The sequence below is a fragment of the Mugil cephalus genome, chromosome 2, assembly GCF_022458985.1.
Source record: "Mugil cephalus isolate CIBA_MC_2020 chromosome 2, CIBA_Mcephalus_1.1, whole genome shotgun sequence".
NCBI classification, from domain to species: domain Eukaryota; kingdom Metazoa; phylum Chordata; class Actinopteri; order Mugiliformes; family Mugilidae; genus Mugil; species Mugil cephalus.
Window position 1 is genome coordinate 27,587,004 of NC_061771.1, and position 22,399 is coordinate 27,609,402.

Here is a 22,399-nt window from a genome sequence, read left to right on the forward strand (position 1 = left end):
CTTTATTTCTTTTATTTCTTTCTTCTTTTTTTTTTTTCTGGCAGTTCTCACAGTCTTCTTTCATGAGTGTCTCACGGCTCAGTTTTCTCGTGATCGGTGACATGATTGGTGATTGGGTGATGACTCTCAGGTTCAGGTTTAAAAAGCGTGGACATAGATTTCTCTTGTAATACTGACAGGATAAAGCAGGGCTGGGGGGCGTGTCTGCAGCTGGAAGCCTCGTTTCTCTAAGCGTTCCCTGTGATAAATTCTCTTGACTATGATTTTATCATCTAAAAACAGTCTTTGTGTGTCTGTGTGTGTGTGTGTGTGTGTGTGAATCTTTCTGCTTCGGACTCGGACTTGGATTATTGTGCAGAAACAAATCAGATGTGATGATCCCTCTCAGGTTCAGCTGTGATCTGAGCGCAGTGCAGCCCTCCGGCCACTAGGCGGAGCTGCAGCGACACTGCACTCACTTCTTTTCCACTTAAATGTACAAAAGTACAAAGCAGTTGAAGTCCCACATACCAGGAGCAGATGGCATCCACAGCTTCAGTCTAATTCATGAGGCAGTAGATCATTTTTAATGTTTCCTCCAGTGGAGAAACTTTAAATCCAAACCTGACTTTGCCCGAGTTTAAGTATCTGAATGAGTTGGGCGGGTTTTTCTTATCTGTGCTGCGACAAAACTGCAGGTCCTGATTTTAGAATTTAGATCCCAGAAAATAAAAAGTAGGATGTTTGTTTGAACGAAGCCTGAACTGGTTTTGGGGAAGTTTCACCTGAACATACGCTGCATGTAAGGAAAACACCAGATCTGATTCAGTTTGTATGGGAGAGTATTAGGGTCACCCATGAGGAAAAATTCAAAAAGAAAGTCGAAATTTCAAAAAAAAAAATAAATACAAAATAAAAATAAAATGAAATTTTGAGAAAAAAAAGTCAAAATTATGAGAAAAAATTATGAAATTTTAAGAAAAAAAAGACAATATATCAAGAAAAAAGTCGAAATTTCAAATTTCAAAGAAAAAAATAAATTTTGAGAATAAAAGTAAAAATTTCGAGAAAAATGTTGAAATTTCAAAAAAAATATATAAAATTTTGGGGGAAAAAATCAAATTTCAAAAAAAAAAAAAAAAGGAATTTTGTTGCCAATTTTGACTTTTTTCTCGAAATGTTGACTTTTTTCACAGCATGATGAAATTTTTTTTTACCTCCTGTAATTTTTTTTCCTCATGGGTGGTTTACTCTTCCGTAAGTTTGAAGCCTGAAACTTCAGTCTGATCCTCACTGTGTGAGGAGCGTAAATGTGTAAATGTGTGTGTCTGTGTGTGTTTGTGTGTGCTATGACAGCATAAAGATCCCCCCCCCCCGAAAAATCTCACCCACCCCCCTAATGTCCCACATACATACAGCACATACATCCATACATTAAGTCACGTTTCCCTGTGTAAACATCCATCCCACTAGTCCTACAGCTACGATGAGGAAACAGAGGAGACGAGGAGGAGGAGGAGGAGGGGTGAGGAAGGGGGGGGGGGGGGGGGGGGGGGGGGGCGGAGGAAGGCCTCGTCCCGCCCCCCTCGCCCACCACCACCACCACCACCACCTGCTGTGGTGCAGTTAGTTTGAGTTTGAACGCGGTTGTGCTCTGTGGCGCCTGAGTGAACTGTGCAGTTTCTGGCAGTTTACTGTTTCAAAACCAAAAAATAAAATGAAGAAGAAGAAGAGGAGGAGGAGGAATAAGAAGCGAATGGGTTAAAAAAAAATAAACGATGAACTCGTCCATTCTTTTTTTTTTTTTTTTTTTAAACCTGTAGACTGTATTTCATCTCATTGCCATGGGGTTTGGGGGAATGTGCGCTGCCATGGCAAATGTATGAGGAAAGGGTAGTTGTAGTTTGTTTTGTTTTTTGTTTTGTCTTTTTGTTTTTTGTATTTTTTCTTTCTTTTTTTTTTTTTTAAATGAGTGAACCACGAGCCATGCACTTATTCTCAACTATGAATGACCCTTCACGACCCACCCACCCTCCCTCTCTCCCCAGAAACAACAACAGAAACACCCTGTCGGTATGATACGAAACACCTGCACACGTAAGGCAACATTTTTGGTCTTTTGTTCCCTAAAACGGCTCTTCCAAACCAAGTGCAAAAAAGTCAAAAGAAGAAGAAGAAGAAGAAGAAGAAGAGGAAGGAGAAGAAGAAGAAGAAGAAGGGCAGAAATGACAAAGATGAACGCAACCCGGGTCGACTTAACTTAATACTGACGAGGAGAAAAAAAAAATAAATAACAAAAACATTGCCTTCTGCAGTAAATAGCGCTGAAAATGTAGGAGACTTATTTTTTTTTTGTTTTTGTTTTTTTTTAGTGTGGGGAGACGAGCTGAAGTCTATCCCACTGTGCAAAAACCTCTTTAAAGTCCCTAAAAAGACTTCTCCCCGTCTGCGAGGAGGCAGCGAAGGAGAAAAAGAGGGGAGACTGGTATATTTTTTTTTCTTTTCTTCCTAGAATGGCTACGTGTTTTCCTCAAGATGGCCACGGATGGGGGCGATGCTGTCGGGCCGGGCCGGGCCGGGCCGGGCCGGGCTCACTCCCGCCCGCTGGCTGAGTAGGAGAACTGAGGGAAATGAGGCCTTCGCTCGTTGTCCGCCGCGTCCATCCCGTCCTCGTCGTCTGTACGGACACAAACACAAGTCAGTCCAGCGTCTTGGACTCTGGTCCGGCTCCTCTGCTCCAGTTAAATACTTTCATTTGTTAGTTCTTGTTGTCAGTCGATTAACAGTGAACAGACTGATGATGGGCGGATCGATACGGAAAGATCGATACTTCCGATACCAGATCTTCATGCTCTAAAATCAATTTTCAGATCAAAATATCGATACTTTTGATACTTCGAAGTAACGTAGGAACACAGTGTCAGAATTAAGATGCAAGTTTTCTTTTTCATATTAGTTCTTAATAATTATCGGTCTTATTACTTTACTTATTTCTTTTGTATGATAGTATCCTCTGTTTTGTTTTATTGTTGTTGCATTAGTTCGGCTAAACAGTAAATTACCTCAATATACTTAAACAATAAATAAATAAATGACTCTGATGTCTTGTATTCTTTATGAAGCTCTGATTTTAAATACTCTATTTACATACACATTTACACAAAGTATCGATATTGGAATCGGTATCACCGATACCAACCTGAATTTTACTCAGTATCGGATCAGAAAGGAAATGGGTGGTATCGAACTGTATCACTAGAACAGACATCAGTTACGCTGTGTTTCCTTCAGGGGCCGTCGTTTATGAGAGCTTTATTTATAACATCGTTAACGTGACCCGGGACTCGTTGTGTGTTTATGGGGTCACATGTGTCCCCAGACCCCAGATGTGATGAAGTGACCAGATATGGTTCCTTGTCCCCATACAGGGTTAAACCCGGACACTTGTGACTGGATCGCCCAGATCGTGTCTTAATGGAAGGTCTGAACGGGTCCACAATGAGTCCTGGGCCCAATTAAAGACCATCTACTCAAGAGGAGTTTAACTCATTCATTCAACCTCTAGTAGAAATCCCCTGAATAAACGACGTCTGTTCATTAGTGATGAACCTTTTAAAAGATTCTGGCCTTGGAGCTGAGAACAAAACTAAACAAAAAAAATAAATCTAAACTAGAATCAACTCAGGAAATTAGTGAATATGAGGAGGCTGAGACACCAGGAGTGGTGCATTCAAGGACAAAATGGAAACTCCTGTGGCTCAGTAAGACGCTCAGTAAGTGTTAAGACAGAAGACATCACACAGACGGGGCAGTCGTCCTCATGTCCAGTAAAAGGAACGAGTGGAGGTGGATTTACTTTAAAGGAAATAAAACGCGCTCCGTGTGACATGAGCTTTAAAACGACGACGTCACGCTGACGTCTAGACGTGCTTACATTTCTCCGGCGGAGTGATGGTGATGGTCTGTGCTGTGAACTCCTCGTCGAAGTAGCGCGTGTCCGTCTCCGAGGAGACCTGGGGCTGGAAGGGCGGGACCAGCTGACACAAACAGGAAGCAGGTGAGTAATGTGTGAGGTTTGCGGCTCTTTTTTTTTTTAGAGAACTACGGGACATGGATGGTGTAAACCATGTGTGAGTCATTTCTACACGTATCTCATCAGTAGAGTTTTGGAGAACACGTTTCATCCGACACGTTCTTCAGTTCTAAGCGAGAGACGGCGACGGTGGACGGATACTTACCTCAACTTCCCACCAGTCCCTTAGAGCTGAAGAAGCTGCTGTGATTAAAACGTCTTGTAGGTTTTTTAGTCTTTAACGGGTCAGATTTTTTAGGTGGTCTGGTCTGTTTTGACCTGGATATTTATGTGAATGACCTGCAGTGAATCTGGGTTAAACGACAGAACCGTTCAGAAGGAAAGACTGACGAACATAAAAGAGACGGACTAATAACTAGTGTCCGTTAAACAGATCCGGTGACGTCTTCTTCACGTTGTCCGCATGTAAAAAAAAAAAAAGATGAGGTAATCTTTTTTTTTTTTTAATGTCTATTCTATTTTGGGTTATTATTATTATTATTCTTTTTTAAAATAGGTAACCCTGATCCCAGAATATCTCCGACGCACCGTTTGAATAAATCGCCCATTGAAGCTGCTACATGACGTCTAGCGGCTAAATCCCGCACTCACCTTCTTGTCGTAGACGTCCTGCCAGTCGACTGTGCCGAAGAAACTGTGCCGCATGATCTCCTTAGCATCATCCGGTCCTCCGCCCAGCCTGTCAGCGAACATACACAAGAAGAAGAAGAAGAAGAAGAAGAAGACATGGAAGTCAGACATCAAACGGCGCTCGTACAAAGTCTCCATCAATGGAACCAGAATATCCACCTGCTACTGATCTCAAAATAACTCGTCGGGGTGAACAGGTTCACTCCCTGAAGCTGCAGTAGCCTGTTTTTTTCAGCGGTTTCTTCGCTGCAGACAGAAGACGCCTCAGGGAGAATGAGAGTGGGAAATTAGCAGCAGCCACCAGCCAGTTTGGTCTTTTGCTGAATACCAATTATCATTAAGAGGTTTTGTTCTCCTCTTAAAAATCAGGATGGCTGCTGCTTAGTGAAATGAACCGGTGAGTTCAGGGTCCCCGAACTCCCAAGGAAACGCCGTCCACAGCTTTGGGCCGAATCCATAAACTACTAATAACCTTCTTCTGGTTTAACTCCTGCCTAAACAGTGGCGGCGGTGGATCCGTACCGAGCTTGACGGGAGCGTTTGGCGCGTACCGTTTGTTGGGGTCCTTGATGAGCAGCCCGGACAGCAGCGACTTGGCGTCGGCCGACAGGGTTCGCGGGAACTTGATCTCCTCCATGAGGATGAGCTCGAACAGCTTCTCGTGGTCCTGGTTGTAGAACGGCAGGCGGCCGCACATCATCTCGTACGTCACCACGCCCAAACCCCACCAGTCCACCGCCCGCCCGTAGTCGTTGTCCTCCAGCACCTGACGTGACACAGGAAACAGCCGCTTAACCTCCGCGTAAATCAGAAGCTTCGGGAACTGAACTGAACATCACACTTCTACTTAGTGAGTTTGCGAAAACAAACAAACAACAAGGTCAAACGGAGACAATCTGTCGATGACATATATATATATATATCGCTGACATATTTGATATCCTCTTTCATATCCTCTTTATGGAAAAATAACTTTCAAGTTCTCCACCGACATCCACAATTAGAAGAAGTGAGATCAGCCGCTGACATTCTGCGCTAATGTAAAGAAGACATTTCGTTAGAGGAACTGCCCCTCGTGGCACTTCCACATCGGCCTCGCGCGGCTGGAGCTCGGCGGCAACAGGCAGACGTAGAGGATCGAAAAAAAACAAAGCCTCTTTCCTCATTTCGTCAAAAAAAAACAGACGACCGTGAAGGTTGCGGTTTAGACAGACGCCTCTGTTCGTTTTTGTGTTTGCTCTGACCTCAGGAGCCAGGTACTCCGGTGTCCCGCAGAAGGTCTTCATGGTGGCAGTGTCTGTGATCCCTTCTTTGCAGAGGCCGAAGTCCGTGATCTTTATGTGGCCGTCTTTGTCCAACATGAGGTTCTCCAGCTGAAAGAGAAAGGAGAAGGGTTTTTTTTCATGTCGCGTGAACGATGTGTAGATGCTACGCTAGTTCAACCCACCTTCAGGTCGCGGTAGACGATCTTGGCAGAATGTAGGTAGTCTAAAGCGGAGACGATCTCGGCGCCGTAGAAACGGGTGCGGTCCTCTGAAAACACTCTTTCTCTCGACAAGTGAAAAAACAGCTAAGGGAAAAAAAAACAAAAAAAAAACGCATGGTTTAAAATGGGATTTTTTTAGCAAATAAAAACCTGGTGGAGTTTTAGAAGAGATGAGGTGAGTAGGATGAAGGTTTAACACCGTGACCATTAAAAAGAGCTTCAGGAGAGTTGCCTTCAATGTCACTAGGAATATTTTTCATGTGAAAGTTTTCGCAGCCTTCGGTTTTCTATGTTTCCAAATAAAAATTAATGTCTAATTTGGCCCACGGCATGAATGAAGTACAAAATTACATATAAGACTGTAATCTTTCAACAAGTTGCATTTATTTAAGGGCAGTTAATTAAATGTAAATATTCTCCTGATTTACTTCTTCTTCTTTGTAGTAAAACAAATGGAAAAAAATGTGTAGCGGTCGTTATTTTGAGGTTCTCATTCTGTGATGTTACTGGTTCGGTCGCCTCACGATCAAACTGGATTAAAATGAGTTTGACACCTCTGACCTAAACAAACCATCATTGTTTATTCAGGAAAATGAGCCAATGTTACATATCAGTGAGGTGCAGTTTTAATAAATCAGCGATTTGTCACGTGTTTGCGTGGAAGTGAATGAAGCAGCTTCGTGAGGAGCTCAGAAAAGGAGTTGTTGTTGCTCATCAGGCTGGAAAAGCTTCCACAAACATCTCTAAAGAGTCTAAAGAGCCACAAATAATCCACAGAGTCAGACTGAAGACGACTCTTCCCCTTCACAGGATCCACCAACAAACATCACTCCATCATAGCGTGAGAGAATGACGTTAATGTCGATGAATAACCATGGTGTGATGGACAAAGACACTGGTCTCTCTGCATTTGTGTCCGTCTGCGGTTTGATCAACATCATGTGATCATGAGCCACTAAATGATTCGTGGACAGAGACCAAAGCTCAGACCCAAAGAATAACAACAGCAGTCACTACTTCCAGGAACCACGACTATAGTGAGCAAGACAAACAAAATGAACCATTGTGCTTCGCCGGCCACGACTTCAGTGAATTCTTTTGATGTGTTTATTGGAGGCTACGTCCACTTAATCACTGTATTAAACCAAACACAAGGGACTCGAGGGATCTGATTCCTTATCCTTAATATTTACAGTCACCAACAGTGGATCCTGTTTTTCACTTTTTATCGTTTTCCTAAATTTGATTTGGACTTTACAGCCTCTTGAGGCTACGCCAACTATTTATAAAGTTTCACAAACTACAAACGAGACATTCATGTAGGTTGCGGTTGTTCTGTGTCTCTCAGTCCTCTGTCCGTGACCTATTGAGTCATAATCCGTCCAGGGATTTTATTTCTTTAACCATTTCTTCTCTTTAATGATGGACAATGTGGATTATAAATAAGTTTTACACAGTCACACAAATTTTAGGATCAGTTTCATGTAAGTAGATGATTTCTAAATGTCATTTAGTTCCACAATCCTATAATCTATGTATAGATTTCCCAGAATTGACAGAAGACGCTGAACACGGAGGGACGACTTTTTCTAGAAATGAAATGTAAAACCTGGGCTGCTCTCCACCCGTCACTGTGCTCAGAGGTATTTTATATCGTTTATAAACTGAGCCCTCGGCGGCTTCAGATCAATACACTGAAACCAACGTGGCTCCAACTAAGGCCTGAAACACAAGGAGGGGAGTAGCCGCTCCCCATTAAAGCTCTTTGAATCAAACTATTGTGTTAACATTCTTCAATAATGGCCGAAACCCGCGCGTGACATCTTACCTCTCCTCCGTTGACGTACTCCATCACGAAGCACAGCCGATCTTTAGTCTGGAACGAGTACTTCAGAGACTGCAACACAACGGAGAAGTGTTTTTACGCTCAGCGGCACTCGGACGTTTACTTCACACACAACGACAAGAAGCTTTGTACAAATCTTTAACCCCCGCGTCCTGTTCAAAATAAACTTCCCTTCTTTCAGCCGCCAACTTTGACTCCTGGAAAAATATATCAGATGAATATTTTTCCAACTTTTGTTTTGCTTAAATCTGTCGATCAACCTCAGTACTAACTACTAAATTAAAAAATAAAATAAAAATTAACGCTTTTAATGACTTTTTTTTAACAAATAGTCACTGATATGGAAAAAAATAAACACAAAATTACATATTTTTAATTTAAAAAATGATGATCATGACTTCTTTTTTTAAAAATGTATTTAAAGCGTTAAAACATTGTTATTTTTCTCCAAATATTTAATAGTTTTGATCAGTACTGAAGTTAAAAGACAGATTTAAGGATTTAAGTAAAAAATAAATAATTTGATACATTCATACATATATATATATAGTCATCATATTTTCAATGTAAAATTAAGGTTCCTCACCAAGTTTTTCACATACAATGGACGTTATGGTCTAATTTAGAGGGAAAACTAACCCATTGTTACTGGTTTAAGCACCAACAGGACACGAGGGTTAAATAAAAATAAAAATTTGCGCTGGAATCGAAGCGCCACACATCCGTGTGCCATTGCTTCATCCAGTCCACGCAGTCATACTTACAGTTAGGAACGGATGCCGAGTGTTTTTTAATACCCTACTTTCTGTGAGCGTGTGAGCGACTTCGTCCTGTGATTAAACAAGATTAAAGAGGAGTTATTAGTCAGGAGACAAAATTAGCTTTCAAAAGATCCGAGTCGCTGGAAGGAAAATCAGGCCGACGTCCGACCGAAACCATCTCAATAATATGAATATCTCTAGAAAAAACACAACGACGACAATAACGAATCTGCTCATATGAAGCAGGTCAGGAGCAACAGAAGGTGAATATCGGGAGGAGGACCTTGGCTATTATGACTTCTTTCTTGAGGATCTTCATGGCGTAGTAGGTGCCGCTCGCCTTCTCCCTCACCAGAATGACTTTCCCGAAAGTGCCTTTGCCCAGAAGCTTTAGATAGTCAAAGTCATTCATTGTCTACGGAAGAGAAAGATGAGGAAACGTTTTATTTTTCCCACAATCCTCCAAAGTTGAATCAACTTTTACGGGGCGAATCGTGAATCACCCTTTTAGTTTTATGGGTGAAACACTGTGAGAGTTAAACGTGAGTTTACCTTCCGTTTGTAGTGGCTGATGGAGGTGTCCATCTCCTCCTCGTTGACGTTCTCGATCTGGGAGGTGGGGCTGCACAGGATGCCCTCCTCCTCCTGCTTAGCCAGAGACTCGGCGACCATCTGGATGGCTTCGGCCCACTCGTCCCTACGAGACCACGGACGACAACAGCGTGAAGCGACGGCAGCGACGATGACGTTCGGGAGGAACGGCAAATTAAATCCTCCCATCGACATCACTCCCAGCTTCCTCTCCTCAGATCTTTTACTCGGAGACACTGACTGGATTTAGTTTAAAGTAAAAACTGGTTTCAGTCTGAAATATCACTAAATGAAATGAATGGAAACTAAACGGGTCCCTGTGAATCAGGGTCACATCAGTAGCGATGCTCGGTACCTTCTACATTTGCCAAATACTGAGCTCCAGACTCTTTATTTTCACAGGCTCTCACAAGTTTGTCAGATTCAGATTGTTTTCCTCGTAGCCTTAATTATTCACATGGCAACTCTGACTTTCTGATATAATATGGATGAAAAATGAAACAGAAAATCTATTACACTCTTAGAAGATACTGAAAATAACACGTGTTGAGAGTAATATTTAATTTTGTAGCTTCTAAACCAGGTGTTAAACTCACATTCAGCCCAGTTTAATCTCAAGTTGGACCAGATAAATAACCTATAAATAATGACAAATCCAGACTTTTCACATTTGTTTTAGTGCAAAGAAGAACAAGTAAATGAGGAAAATGTTTACATTTAAAAAACTATTCTTATTCTCTATTCGCATGGAACTAGTGGGACTTTTTTTCTGCTTCTTGCTATTTAAGAATTATGAAGGATGTTCAATAATTCAAGGTTTGTTACAGCACAAAGTCGGGATAAATAGTATCAAAAATATATTTTTTATCATCCATTATAATTTGTTTTTGTGATACAGTGTTCATTGAATTTGGAAAAAATATCAGAGAGACACAGCGTATGGTTTTACAACGTGTAAAAATAACGACAGTAATAAAATAAAGTTATAACAAAGAAAAGAAAAACATCTATTTCGTCATTTCTACTCCAGTTCACCAGTTATTGAAAGTTTCTGCCTTAGCGTGGTTTATTCTTGCTGAGGATAGTTCTGGATAGAAAATGTGTGACATGTGTGACAAATGTGTATGAGCAGAGTTTAACTGAAAGGTCATGAGGAGGAAGCCATGTCTGGACCATTTCTTGGCAGCGGTGATACCTGCTCACCACGGTTGACGTGTTTTATTTCTGTGATGGGAAACCTTGAGTCATCGAGCAAAAGGTGTAGAGCCGAGTCCATTATAATCTGTGATTAAAGCTGCCTCTGATACGCGGCGGAGCGAGGAGGAAAGTAGCAGAGCCACAACAGCGGATCATCAAATTAAGAGTGAAACACAGAGTTTGTTTATCGGCTGTGAACGCGCCACATGAAACACAGACGTACGGGGGTTAATATTTAAATCGCAGGACGTCCTCAGGTAAAACTCATCCTGTGCAAAACGGGGCTTTAGAAAAATTACATTTCTTAAGACAATTTTAGGCACATTAGCGTATAAATTAGGGAGGAAATAATGCAGTTTTCTATGTAATTTCCACCAGATCAGACCGTCTGGAAGCCGCATATTGACACACTTGTGTTCTAAACCTTTATCTTCCTACAGCGAGACATGAGAAGTGTCCAACCCCTCGAAAACCTGCTGACTTACCGCAGGTCAGCGTCCAAACAACCCCCGCACAAACGTGCCGGCGGATGCTGCCGGCGAGTCTCGGTAATAACAAAAGCACCAGGTAACAAATCACGATGTATACGTTATATTGTGTTTTCGGAGCGAAACCCTCCAAAAACTTGGCACGCGGCCGCAGACCCACACCCCGGCTTCCTGTCTTTCTTCTCCCTCCGCTGAACCGACTCCTGTCGAGTCCAGCAGAGAGAACTTAACACCGATTTAACACCGACGCTCTGAGGGACCTTCACTCGTCCATAACCTCAACCAGAACTTTCGTATCTGCTGTTTTCTGTTAGTAGAAAGCTCACACGAATAGAGATTTTTATCACATTTTATCACATGTAGTCAATGTAAGCGTAGATATCTGCGTTAAAAAATATGGAATAATTTTTTTTCCTTTTTTTTCCCTTTTTTTCCTTCTTTTTTTTCTTTCCTTTTTTTTCCTTTTTTTCTTTCCTTTTTTTTCCTTTTTTTCCTCCTTTTTTTTTCCCTTTTTTGGAAAAAAAAAGGAAAAAAAAGGGAAAAAAGGAAGAAAAAGAAGAAAAAAAAGGAGAAAAAAAAGGATAAAAAAAAAGGGAAAAAAAAAAAACATATGGAATTGATTTAATTCATTTCACTGGACGTGGTTTAGAAAGTCGCTCTCCTCTCCTGACTAAAAGGAGGGAAGTATTCAGTCTGTGTGAATCCTCCTTTTTTTTCCCTTTTTTGGAAAAAAAAAGGAAAAAAAAAGGGAAAAAAGGAAGAAAAAGAAGAAAAAAAAGGAGAAAAAAAAGGAAAAAAAAAAAGGGAAAAAAAAAACATATGGAATTGATTTAATTCATTTCACTGGACGTGGTTTAGAAAGTCGCTCTCCTCTCCTGACTAAAAGGAGGGAAGTATTCAGTCTGTGTGAATTATCATTACCTAAACTGGAGCATCTATTCATGAGCCTTCTCTGTAAAGAAAAACTATTTTAAACTGTCATTTTCAGTTCAACCATTCGGATTTTTTATTTTTTTTTTTACTTTAGGGGCAGGTTGCAATTTAAAAATAGAGGCAATAATCAATCTTCATATCAGCAGCCAAGAAAAAAAAACAATATTTTTATTATTTTTTTTATAAGCTAGTCAGTTTGATTCATTCGCTCATGTGATGAGGAGGAGGAGGAGGAGGAGGAGGAGGACGACGAAGGCTCACCTCTCATCAGGAGTGTCCACATGAAAAGTCCTCTCGATGACGGTGGTCCACTGCAGGCAGCGGATGATGAAGGTGTTCGGTTTGGGCCGCTCCGTCTTCATCAGCTGACATTCTGGGGGGGGGTGGGTCACACGGAAAGACGTTTTAGGGCGGCGGCTCGCACGTTTACGTCTGAAAACATTGGGGGGGATGATCGGCTCGTGTCTTACTTGCTACAGAGAAGTTGTTGAGCGGATAGGCCAGGTCAGAGTCCTGCGGTTTGTCCTTGTAGCCGATGAAAGAGCCGTCTGTCTTCAGCAGAAAGTAGCGTGGCCGCCAGTTCTTGATGTACTCTCCTGCGGGGAGGGAATAATCGACAACGGGCCGTCACGTCCCGCTACGCTCGCATTTGTTCAGCCCGCACCAAAAAAAAAGTGTGTGAATGTGTCTCAGTGTTGTTGTGTTTGTAATCAAGCCGATCACTGTGTTTTCTGTCTAAATGAATAACCGGCGGTGACGTGTCCATCACATGGAAGCTATTTTTAATGAAGAGACGCTGAGTAGGAAACATTTCAGGCCGTATTCGACTCGTCTCTTGTACGATATGGATGGATCCATGCGGCTACTATTTATAAAAGGTCCAACCATTAATGAGACATTTTAATCAGCTGAGAACATAAAAATACAGGATAAGCCGCAGCATCCGGAGTCAGTGATCGTTTGAATTCACTGCAGGTTTGTTTTGTTTAGTGTTTTGTTGGTTAAAGGCGTCAGCAGGTTATTTTTGGGTAAAATTAAAAAAACTTTCCATCATTATTTTAATGCCTCTAGTTAAAGAAGCTGCTAGGACCTGATTCATACTCAAATAAAGTAACTGAACTGACCCTGAAACAACAATAACGTTATCGCCATCACTTTTCAACCACATTGATCTTCCCCCAAAAATCACCAAGTCGACGTTTCCTGGTGAATTTGCCTCTTTAGAGCAAAAGTGAAACCTACAAAGACTTTTAAAACACATAATAAATATAATCTTTTCAGCACCCAGGCTGATTCACATCATTAATTATATTATCAAGGCTCCGAAAGTCTGTAAACCTGAGAGATCCAGCTGGGACGGGGCAGAAAACGTTGGCTAAATCCCACCTGCTCTGCTGCTACTGTGATGACTCATGACTTTTTCCCGGTCAAATCTCCTCTTTTCTTTTGCTGCATATTGTGAAATAAAAAGAGCGTTTCATTTTTTTATTTCACAAAAAGGAAGCAATAAAGTATCCCCCCCCCCCCCCTCCGCTGTTCCTCTAATTTTAGCTTCACTCCAAACCTCAGGACACACACCAGCCGAAACATCTGTGCTGCCATCTGAAGAAGAAGAAGAATACTGCGTTATTCAGCCGTGAAGTGTTGATTCCCTGCTGCTCTGACTCATCAATTTCTAACATAATTACAACAAATGTTGGAATACATGGATGCGTCCTGGAGAGATGATGACATTTTTCTTTTCTTTTTTTAACAGAGTCATATTAGCACGGGAGCTAACAGAAGGAACAAAGAGCTAAAAACAAAGTGCGTCAGTATGTGACCGGGCCGGGATTGAACTTCATCTAGGCCACAAATCAAACCCTGACGAAAAACTGTTCTCGCACGTGCGGTGACTCACGAGGCTTCAGAACAACGGGGTGATGAGGATGACAAAGCTTTCGGCACGGAGGCAGAAATCAGAAATCAGCCACCTCCAACAACAGCAACGCTTTAAAGCGGCTGAACAGCAGAAGAAGAAGAAGAGGAGACGGCAAACTGAGCGTTACCGGTCAGGAAGGGAAACGAGGACAACATTTGACCTGAATTGTGGCTCCAACTAACACAACACTTGCCAGTTTATTAGGTACGCGTTGGGTACATATCTGGCGCTGAACGTTATGTAGGTTCTCGTGTTCAGCGTTCGTTTCAAATAACTGCGAGAGCTGTTCATTCAGATGTGTTTTCATATTGTGTTGTACCGACACATTTTTCTATTATTTTGACATCCCCATTTCAGTCAGTGGGAACTTTAGAGTTTAAAATCAATCCAGTTTAACGGCGCCACAAACTACATGCTCCGAACGATCACCTGGTTGAATCACCACCTTCCTGACACCATTTCCACAAAAATTGAACATTATTGCAGAAGCACTGAAACCACTGTCTGACTGGTTCCTTTCTGTGTCTGTGTGGGTTCTCTCCAGGTTCTCTCCAGGTTCTCCAGCGTCCTTCCACCCTCCAAAGACCTGTCCAGGGTGGACCCCACCTCCCACCCCCCCATCCCCCCATCCCATGATTCTCCAGAAGACAAGCGGTTACAGAAAGTGAATGAATCACAAGAAGCTAACACTGACTTCCTCACTCTGCAGCGTCACCGCGTATGACAGAGATAAGATTCGATGGAAATTACAGAATGGTTGGTGTTTCTTATCAGCGAGGACCAGATCCACATTTACACCAAAGTCCAAAACCTTGACTTAAAAACAGATGCACTAGCAATCAGCCTGAACATCTACCGAGCTGGTCTGTGTTCACTCCGTTGGGAACTAAACACTGGCAAAGACGTGCAGCGACTAAGGCCACGTCCACATGTGCCGAAATGTTTTTTCTCTGGTTTTTCCTTGACATCGTTTCGAGTGTTTCTCCGTAAAGATGGATCCATCGCAAAACCACATCTAGTTGTAGAAAGGCTGTAGTACGTATCCAAAGCCCATGCGTGGCGCTGTTCCTGCTACAGAGCTCAACCAAACAAAAAGAAGAAGAGGCGGAGTCTAGGGCAGTATGGCCACAAATGTACATCACGGTATTTTTCTAAATTGTGACGGTATCACGGTTTATCAGCATTCAGACGCTGTGTACTAAAATACACCAGTACGCCGGTATATTAAAAATTCATATCATAAAGGAAAAAAATACCGGTATTCGGTATAAACCGTTATACTACTCAGCCCTAGCGGAGTCCGGATCAAATTACATAATCCTTTCTAGCTCATCGTAGTGTAAAAGCAGCAGTATATACTGGACCTAGTCACCAAACAAGGGTCAATGTCTGATGTTCGTCACAGGCCTGTAGTCCACCGTTGATGTTATGAGACGTCGGAGGCTAGAGGGGCGATGACATCATCATGTTCGTACACAGGATTCCACTCAAAAAAAAAAGGAAACCAAACAGTCTCCGTATTTTGTCCCCGAAAAATCTGGATCGGTCGCGACGGTCGACTAAAACGTGCAAGATTCACGCAGCTTCACCCAAGAATCGCATTCATGTAAACGTGGCCTAAGTCAGACACGTCGTCTGATTGAATCCGTTTACAGCAAAAAGGCTCCGATTGAGACGTACAGAGGTTTTCTTTTCTGTAGCTGAAACACGTCCAAGCGGTGAGTTACCACACTCTCATATTCTGAAAGGATTCAGTCCGTGTATTATTATTTATCTCAATAAAAGAATATCATTCGTCTCGACCTAAACTCCCACGTTTCAAGACTCCAGTCCGTCCTGAACTGCGAGTGAACTCTTGGGTTTTGACATTTAAAACGGCGCGGAGCTTGCGAGGGCCCGTTAAGGCTGAATTATAAGAGCACATAGAGGTGCAATAAACAATTCAGGGACTTGTGTGGGCCGGAGAGGAAGGAACCGGAGTGTTAGGTCATCCTCTGTGTGCTCGTAGTGCCAGAGAGAAACTTCCCCCTGCCTGCCAGCCAACAGCCCCCGGCTCAGACCAGACAAACACACCTCCAGAAAACACAAACACACACACACACACACACACTGAAAAACGGTGTGGGAAATAAAACACACCAGTCTAGCTGCTGCAGCCCCGCGCTGCTTGCCTTCTGTTTCTGCCGTCTGGCAGGTAAACAGCCATTGTTTGGCAAGCGCAGTTCTTCAAAGTGGCAGCGTGGTTTTTAGGCCCGTGTCCACGCCGAGCCGGACAAAAAACACATCTTTTTAAGAGCGGAGGGGAGAAAAGAAAAGAAAACTGTGTTTTTTTTTTTTTCTAAAGCGCCCTGTGAATTCATCTGAAAATTGATCCCTGGAGTGAAAAGAGAAAACAAAAGCTTTGGCGAAATGAAAGGGGAACAACTTCCTGTCCCGTCATGCTCTAGCAGTCTGAATATTAACGTGGTCGTTTAGGAGGATATAATCCAGGTTTGGCCATTAACCTGAATCCGCGAAAAAAAAGGCCTGAACCCTTAATGTGGAAAAGAGTGTGGGTTCATTCGGGTTCAAACAGACCCAGCATAAAAATAGGAAACTGGAAGATCCAATATTGATTCATAAAATTCGCGGATCGTTATTTATTTTTTTTAACAAACTTAATTTCCTGCATCTTCTTGAGAGAAAATCGCTTCAGATAAGCGCACGTGCGACGGAGATCCACAACGCGACAGGAGCTCCAACTCCGAGAGCAACGTCAGACCTGAAAGATGATTAGATTTGAAACGTACGACGACAGAAAACAGCTGAACAGACAGAGACGAATAAAAGACGTGAAACTACAGGGAAAACACCGTGTCGCAAATCTCCAGAACCAATGACAACAAGAGTTCGGCGAAAATCTCTCGTGCTGAAACTGAAAAATCTCTAAATGAATTAAAATACATCACGACCTTGTGATTGAGGAAATGTTGTAGCGGCCCTACAGCTCATCAACGCAGCGGCGCTCGACGGGGAAGATCTGCCAGCTTCCCGACCTCAAAACAACAAGACAGCAGCGCCAGTGTTTTGACTCCTCCAGTGATTTCAGTCTGATTGTTGCCTGGTAGTCGCGGTTGTTTTTCCGACCGGTCTCTCTGGACCAGTGATGTGATTATCAGAGGTCTTTGGCCCCGCGTGACCTGACAGCATCGTTTTCCAGCCTCTGCCACATGAACCATCTCATGTAGCGTTTGGCTATTTGTATTAATCGCTGATAAAGTTGACGTCTTCATCAGCCACGCACCAAACAAATAATGAATTACGCCGTGGAGGACTACGATGAAGCACTAGCAATAGTTTGGAAAAATGATATAAAAATAAACCACTGACAGGAGCAACCAAACAACACTAGCTACGCTTCTGTTACAGTTTTATTTCTGAAATTTGTACGGGTTTCTATTTAAAGGTGTTTTAGCGAATGAGCTGCAACATCTCGTTTCACAATATCCCAGAATTCTCCTAAATTCTCGTCACATAGCGAGACTTCACTTTGAGGAAGATGGACTTCAAATGAACTGGTCACGTGACAGCCTGCGCCATCTCCAGGGACGCCGGTGACGGGGAAATACAAAAAAATGGGTTTTTATTGCAGTTTTGCGATATACTTTCATACCAACATGTCTGAAAAACCACCTCATGACAACGTAAAAGTGTTTTAGCTTTAGATATTTGAGAGGAGTTTCGAAATGTAGCCGCTTCCATGACCAGATTTTGGGGAATTTCTAGGGAAAACGCAGCAATTTACTATTAAATCAATTCAGCGTTCTGCTGTGAAGCTTTCAGACCCGGCATCCACTCATGTGGACGTTACTTAGACGTGCACCGCCCACCTAGACCAGACCAGACCCCCCCCCACCCCATAGTCATGTCACTCCTTGATGGCAGCAGCCATCACCAGCAGGATGCAGCCTGAATGAAGAACGGCACAAGACGATGAACGTGGCCTCCAAACTCACTGGATCCCAAACCGATCAAGTATCAGTGGGAGAATCGAGCCGCAGGGTTAAGCTGGATTCAGAGCCTGAGTCTCCACCTGAAACCCTGAACCAACGAGACGAAATGATTTAAATCAGATGAAACTCAGCAGCAGCCGCCGTCGTCGTCGTCTGAAAACGTCTCAGCCTGCGCCCGGAGTAAACAGCAGCTTAAAGAGCACACACCCACGGGAACCAGAACACACAAACCCGCGCCGATCCAACTGTCAAGTTAGCAACGCATCCTCGAGCAACACAACTAAAATAAAAGGAGAAGTGTCTGTGTTGTTGCCACTGTGGCCTCTGCTCTGTCCATGGATACATCCATACTCACACCTTCATCTGAGAGAGAAGAACCTGCTTCAACGGCTCAAAACCATCGTATTATTAAGTTAGAATGGCCTTTTTTTTTTAACCAGGATGCTAAATGAAGTGAAAAAAGATTCATTGACTCGTCAGTTAGTTAAACAATTAGTTAGTGACCGGAGGGACTGAGTCTTAATAAACTAATGGGGATGCTTACGGTAATGAAGGAGCACAGCTCACTGATGCGTTTTCACTAGTTTTTAGATTATAATCGAGTTCCTCAAAGCTGTAGCTGCGCTCAGGCTGCAACTATCACTTCATTTTCCAGTTATTCCCGTCAATTAAGCGGTAATTAATAAAATAACGGAAGGAAATGCAGCAAATCCTCCCGTTTAAAAATGTGTTGCCGTCACGTTTTTGATGGTTTTCCCATAAAAAAATTCCACAAAATATATATTTTTATCCTGAACAGTGGCTCTATTCTGGGGTTGGGCTGGTTCACAGAAACTCTTTTAACGTGGAAACGAGGAGGCTACAATCTCCGCTCTATGGACATTTTGCACTTGGTTGTTGTAAAAATAAGAACAGAATTGGGAAAGAAAGCTTTTACGTTTTTGGCACCAGGTCCTTGGAATAAGCCTCAATCTGAACTGCATCAACAAAACCTCAAACCTGTGACTGAATTTAAAGCTCTGAGGAAATCGGTGAAGTGCAAAGCCTGTATGTTTTAATTAAGTACGTTTTTATACTCTCTGGGAAAACTGAACTATACATTCATGACGATTTGGACGCCTTTATTAAGATCTGGCACCAGTGGGGACGGGTAATGATACTCGGTACCACGACGACACCGGTGCTGATGCTAATGGTGGTAACCAGACCGAAAAGTAACGCACATTTGGGTGCTTCACTTCAATGCCACTGACTTTTTAATCAGTGCCCCCTCAGCTCTGTTGCTGTGCCGACGCTGCACGGATGGAGCCGAACCTTCAAAATGCCTAAAGCCAAACAGTCAAGAGTTTGGTTGTACTGGTTTATCTTAGTTTTATCTATATTTAATTAATATTCTGTTCCAACTTGCACGTCACGAAACGCTTTAGAAATGAAAAGACACCATTCTCGGACAAAGTCTGTATGTTTCACGTTTACATGCACGTGAAAACACAAATTGTTGCCTTAATCCGACTTTAACTGGACAACTTAAATGCATGTAAACACGTCACTCCGACTAAAATCTGAGTTCTCCTTACCCGATTAGGACGCCCCAGATAATGCGACAGGAAACTGATTTTCTCCGGCATGTATACACTTAATCAGACTTTAACTGGACAAAGTGGGCGTGCACGCTCCGCAGCCGCTGCGCTGGCATATGACCACGGAATAAAAACATGAATGAAAGCCGGTCTCAGAGGAAGAAGGTAAACAGAGGCTGTAGAAGAACCACCTGAGGGATAGCGCCACCTTATCTGCACCAGAAGTAGCGCACGCATTACGTACGACATTAAAAAAAGCTGAACTATTATCGGCATTGTTGTTGTTTGAAATACTGGTAAACGCCCTGAGTGGAGCTGGCTACAGATTGTCATAACACCCTGAATGTGTTAATCCAGTGGTGTGTGTGTGTATATGCAGATTAATTTGTTTTGTTAGTTTGCTGCTGCGTTTGTGTGTCCTCGTGAACGTTAACTCACCTCTTTTCTGGACCCAGCCTTCCTTGACGACGTTCTGGTCGCTCATGGTGGCGTCTCCTCGTCACCAGCTCTCCCAGTTCTCCCAGTGTGGTGACGGTGCGGGGGACAGATGATGGAGGGGTGGTGGTGGGACAGCGTCTCAGGCCTCGGTCAGCTGTCCCGTCTGACCGCTCGTCCTCCCCGCGCTCGCCCGGGCCTCGCAAACCTCCACCTGACCTCAGATCGGCCGCACAAGCCTCCACCCGCCTCTCTTCCCTTTCCCCCACTTTCACTTTCTCTTACCTCCGTCTGTGTCTCTCCCCTCCTAGTGCTTCTCACCTACTTCCCCCTTCCTTCCTTCCTTCCTTCCTTCCTCACTTCCTTCCTTCCTTCTCACTCCCTGCTTCTCAGTGTTCCTCCCTCTTTCGTTCTGTCAAACTTCTCCTTCTCCTTCGGCGTTCGGGCGCTCCAGCGTCGGCCTCGGCCTGGGAGGAAACGGAGAGAAAAAAGAGAAACACGCTGAGCAGGTCGGTGGATGGTTTCCTTCGCGCAGCAAACACAGCAGGCAACCGCTCATTGTTTCACGGCCTTAGCACACTTCCTGCCTCCTTATCTCCTTCTATCCTTTACCTTACCCTCGCTTCTTTTCTTTCTCCTCCTATCTTTCCCTACCTCCTTTTTTTTTACCGACTCTCGCTCCTTTGTCCCATTTTTTATGCCTCCTCTTATAATTCAACCTCTCCCACCTTCTTCCTCCATCTTTCCTTTATTCCCGTGATTCCCACTACGTCCTTCTCCCCGTCTCCTCCCTTCCTCCTTTTTCACCATTCATTCCACCCATCTTTCCCTCCGCTCCCTCTCTTCTTCTTCTTCTTCTTCTCCCTTTTCCTTCCTTTGTCCCTTTTCTTCTCCTTCTCTAAATTTCACTCACAACTTTTACCTCATTTTTTTTTTACCTCCTCTTTCCCTTCCTTCCGTCTTTCCCACCCTCCATCCATCCATATCAATCTATCATTCCCTTGGGTCCCTTTTCCCCCTTCACTCGTTTCCTTCTTCCACAATAAATTCCAGTGTTTCCCACCCTCTCTCTATCGCCTTCCTTCCTCGCCTCTATCCCTCCCTCCTCCACCACCTCCTCCACCACCACCCGCTACTCCCATTACTTTTCCTCTGAGCCCCATCTCTCCTTCCTCACATCTTCTCCTCTTCCTCTGTAACTGATCCATCTCGTCCTCCTCCACCGGTTTCCTCTTTCCCTCGTTCCATCTAACTCACCGATCCCCGGTGCTTTTCACCCCTTCGTACGAATCCACTCATCTCTTCCTGAGTTTACGGTGACGGTGACACGTTTATTTCGGGGCACTGGTGAAAGTGTGTTTGTTTGTTTGCAAGTGTCTTTGGCCTGTGTTTCATCACCTAAACCACCTCAACCTGAGGCTGGAGAGGACTTAGGACGATCACTTTTCACGTCTCACCTGTTTTCTTTTTAATGAAATAAACTTTTTTTTGGTGACTCTTGCGCCTCTCGAGCCGGGACGTACGACACGTTAGCAGCGACCAGAGGACGAAACGTTCAGTTAAGAGCGTCTTACTGTGTTGCTGCTGGTCGTCAGTCGTATTAGTTAAAAATAAAAATGGGGAATCGATTTCAGCAGCTAGGATGTGAAACTATTCATTTTAAATGAATACGTAGGATAGACAGTGCTGGGAGTAATGCGTTACAAAAGTAATACAAAAGTAATGCATTACTTTGTACTGTAATGTATTGTACTGTAATGTAAGGGCATTACAAAAAAGTTATTTTTGAATTTTTGTACAAATTTGAGATTAGCAGAGGACGAGCAAACGTTAACTTCCTGTTAGAGACAGAGAACAGCTGATTGGGGAGGAGATGACTCCAGTGGAGACGGACGTACGCTCGTTATTTTCAGTTCGTCAGAGAGAAGGATACGACGAACATTATATTTAAGTTCTCTTTGTGAGCGAAACCAAAAGATCTCCGTGACTCACGAAATACCACAAGTTCTTTAGGTGTTCGGTTACAATATACAGCAGCAGCTTCTGGCGATATTGATTTCAATATGACTGAACCTAAATTTACGGCATCTCCATCACAGTATGTATTGAGCCATGAGCCGTAACTGCTCCATTAATGTAATGGCTACTGTTGTTAGCGTTAGCCTAGCTTAGTCATCAAGCCATTTCCACATCACCTTCTACTGGATGTGGAAATGTTAAGTTTGATCAAATGTTCACTAATTAATTAACCTGACTCTGAAATCTGTGTCCGTCTCCTACATCTCTTGAGATGTATAAGGGAGACAAGTCAGGATTTCTGTAGCGAAAGTTAAATCAGTAAGAACAGACATAAGTTCGCCTGATACCAGACTCAAGTTAGATAAAGTTTCAAAACTAAATCTAAAAAATAATCCACGCAGTTTGAGAGTGGATGATGAATCTTCCAGCTCAGTCTCATGTCCATTGT

At 43.1% G+C, this 22,399-nt stretch overlaps 1 protein-coding gene across 1 annotated transcript; it reads right to left on the minus strand.

Annotated features, from left to right (window-relative positions):
- Window positions 1-1,198: 1,198 nt before the first annotated feature.
- On the minus strand, window positions 1,199-20,260 carry akt3b (v-akt murine thymoma viral oncogene homolog 3b). The gene is made up of 13 exons (XM_047579339.1): window positions 19,936-20,260; window positions 12,475-12,600; window positions 12,266-12,377; window positions 9,348-9,492; window positions 9,079-9,210; window positions 8,799-8,864; window positions 8,017-8,085; window positions 6,150-6,272; window positions 5,947-6,075; window positions 5,254-5,468; window positions 4,664-4,751; window positions 3,914-4,016; window positions 1,199-2,656 (listed from the first exon to the last, which is right to left on the minus strand). The coding sequence occupies exons 1-13, from the start codon at window positions 19,979-19,981 to the stop codon at window positions 2,571-2,573; spliced, it is 1,440 nt and encodes a 479-aa protein (XP_047435295.1). The 5' UTR covers window positions 19,982-20,260; the 3' UTR covers window positions 1,199-2,570.
- Window positions 20,261-22,399: the final 2,139 nt, after the last annotated feature.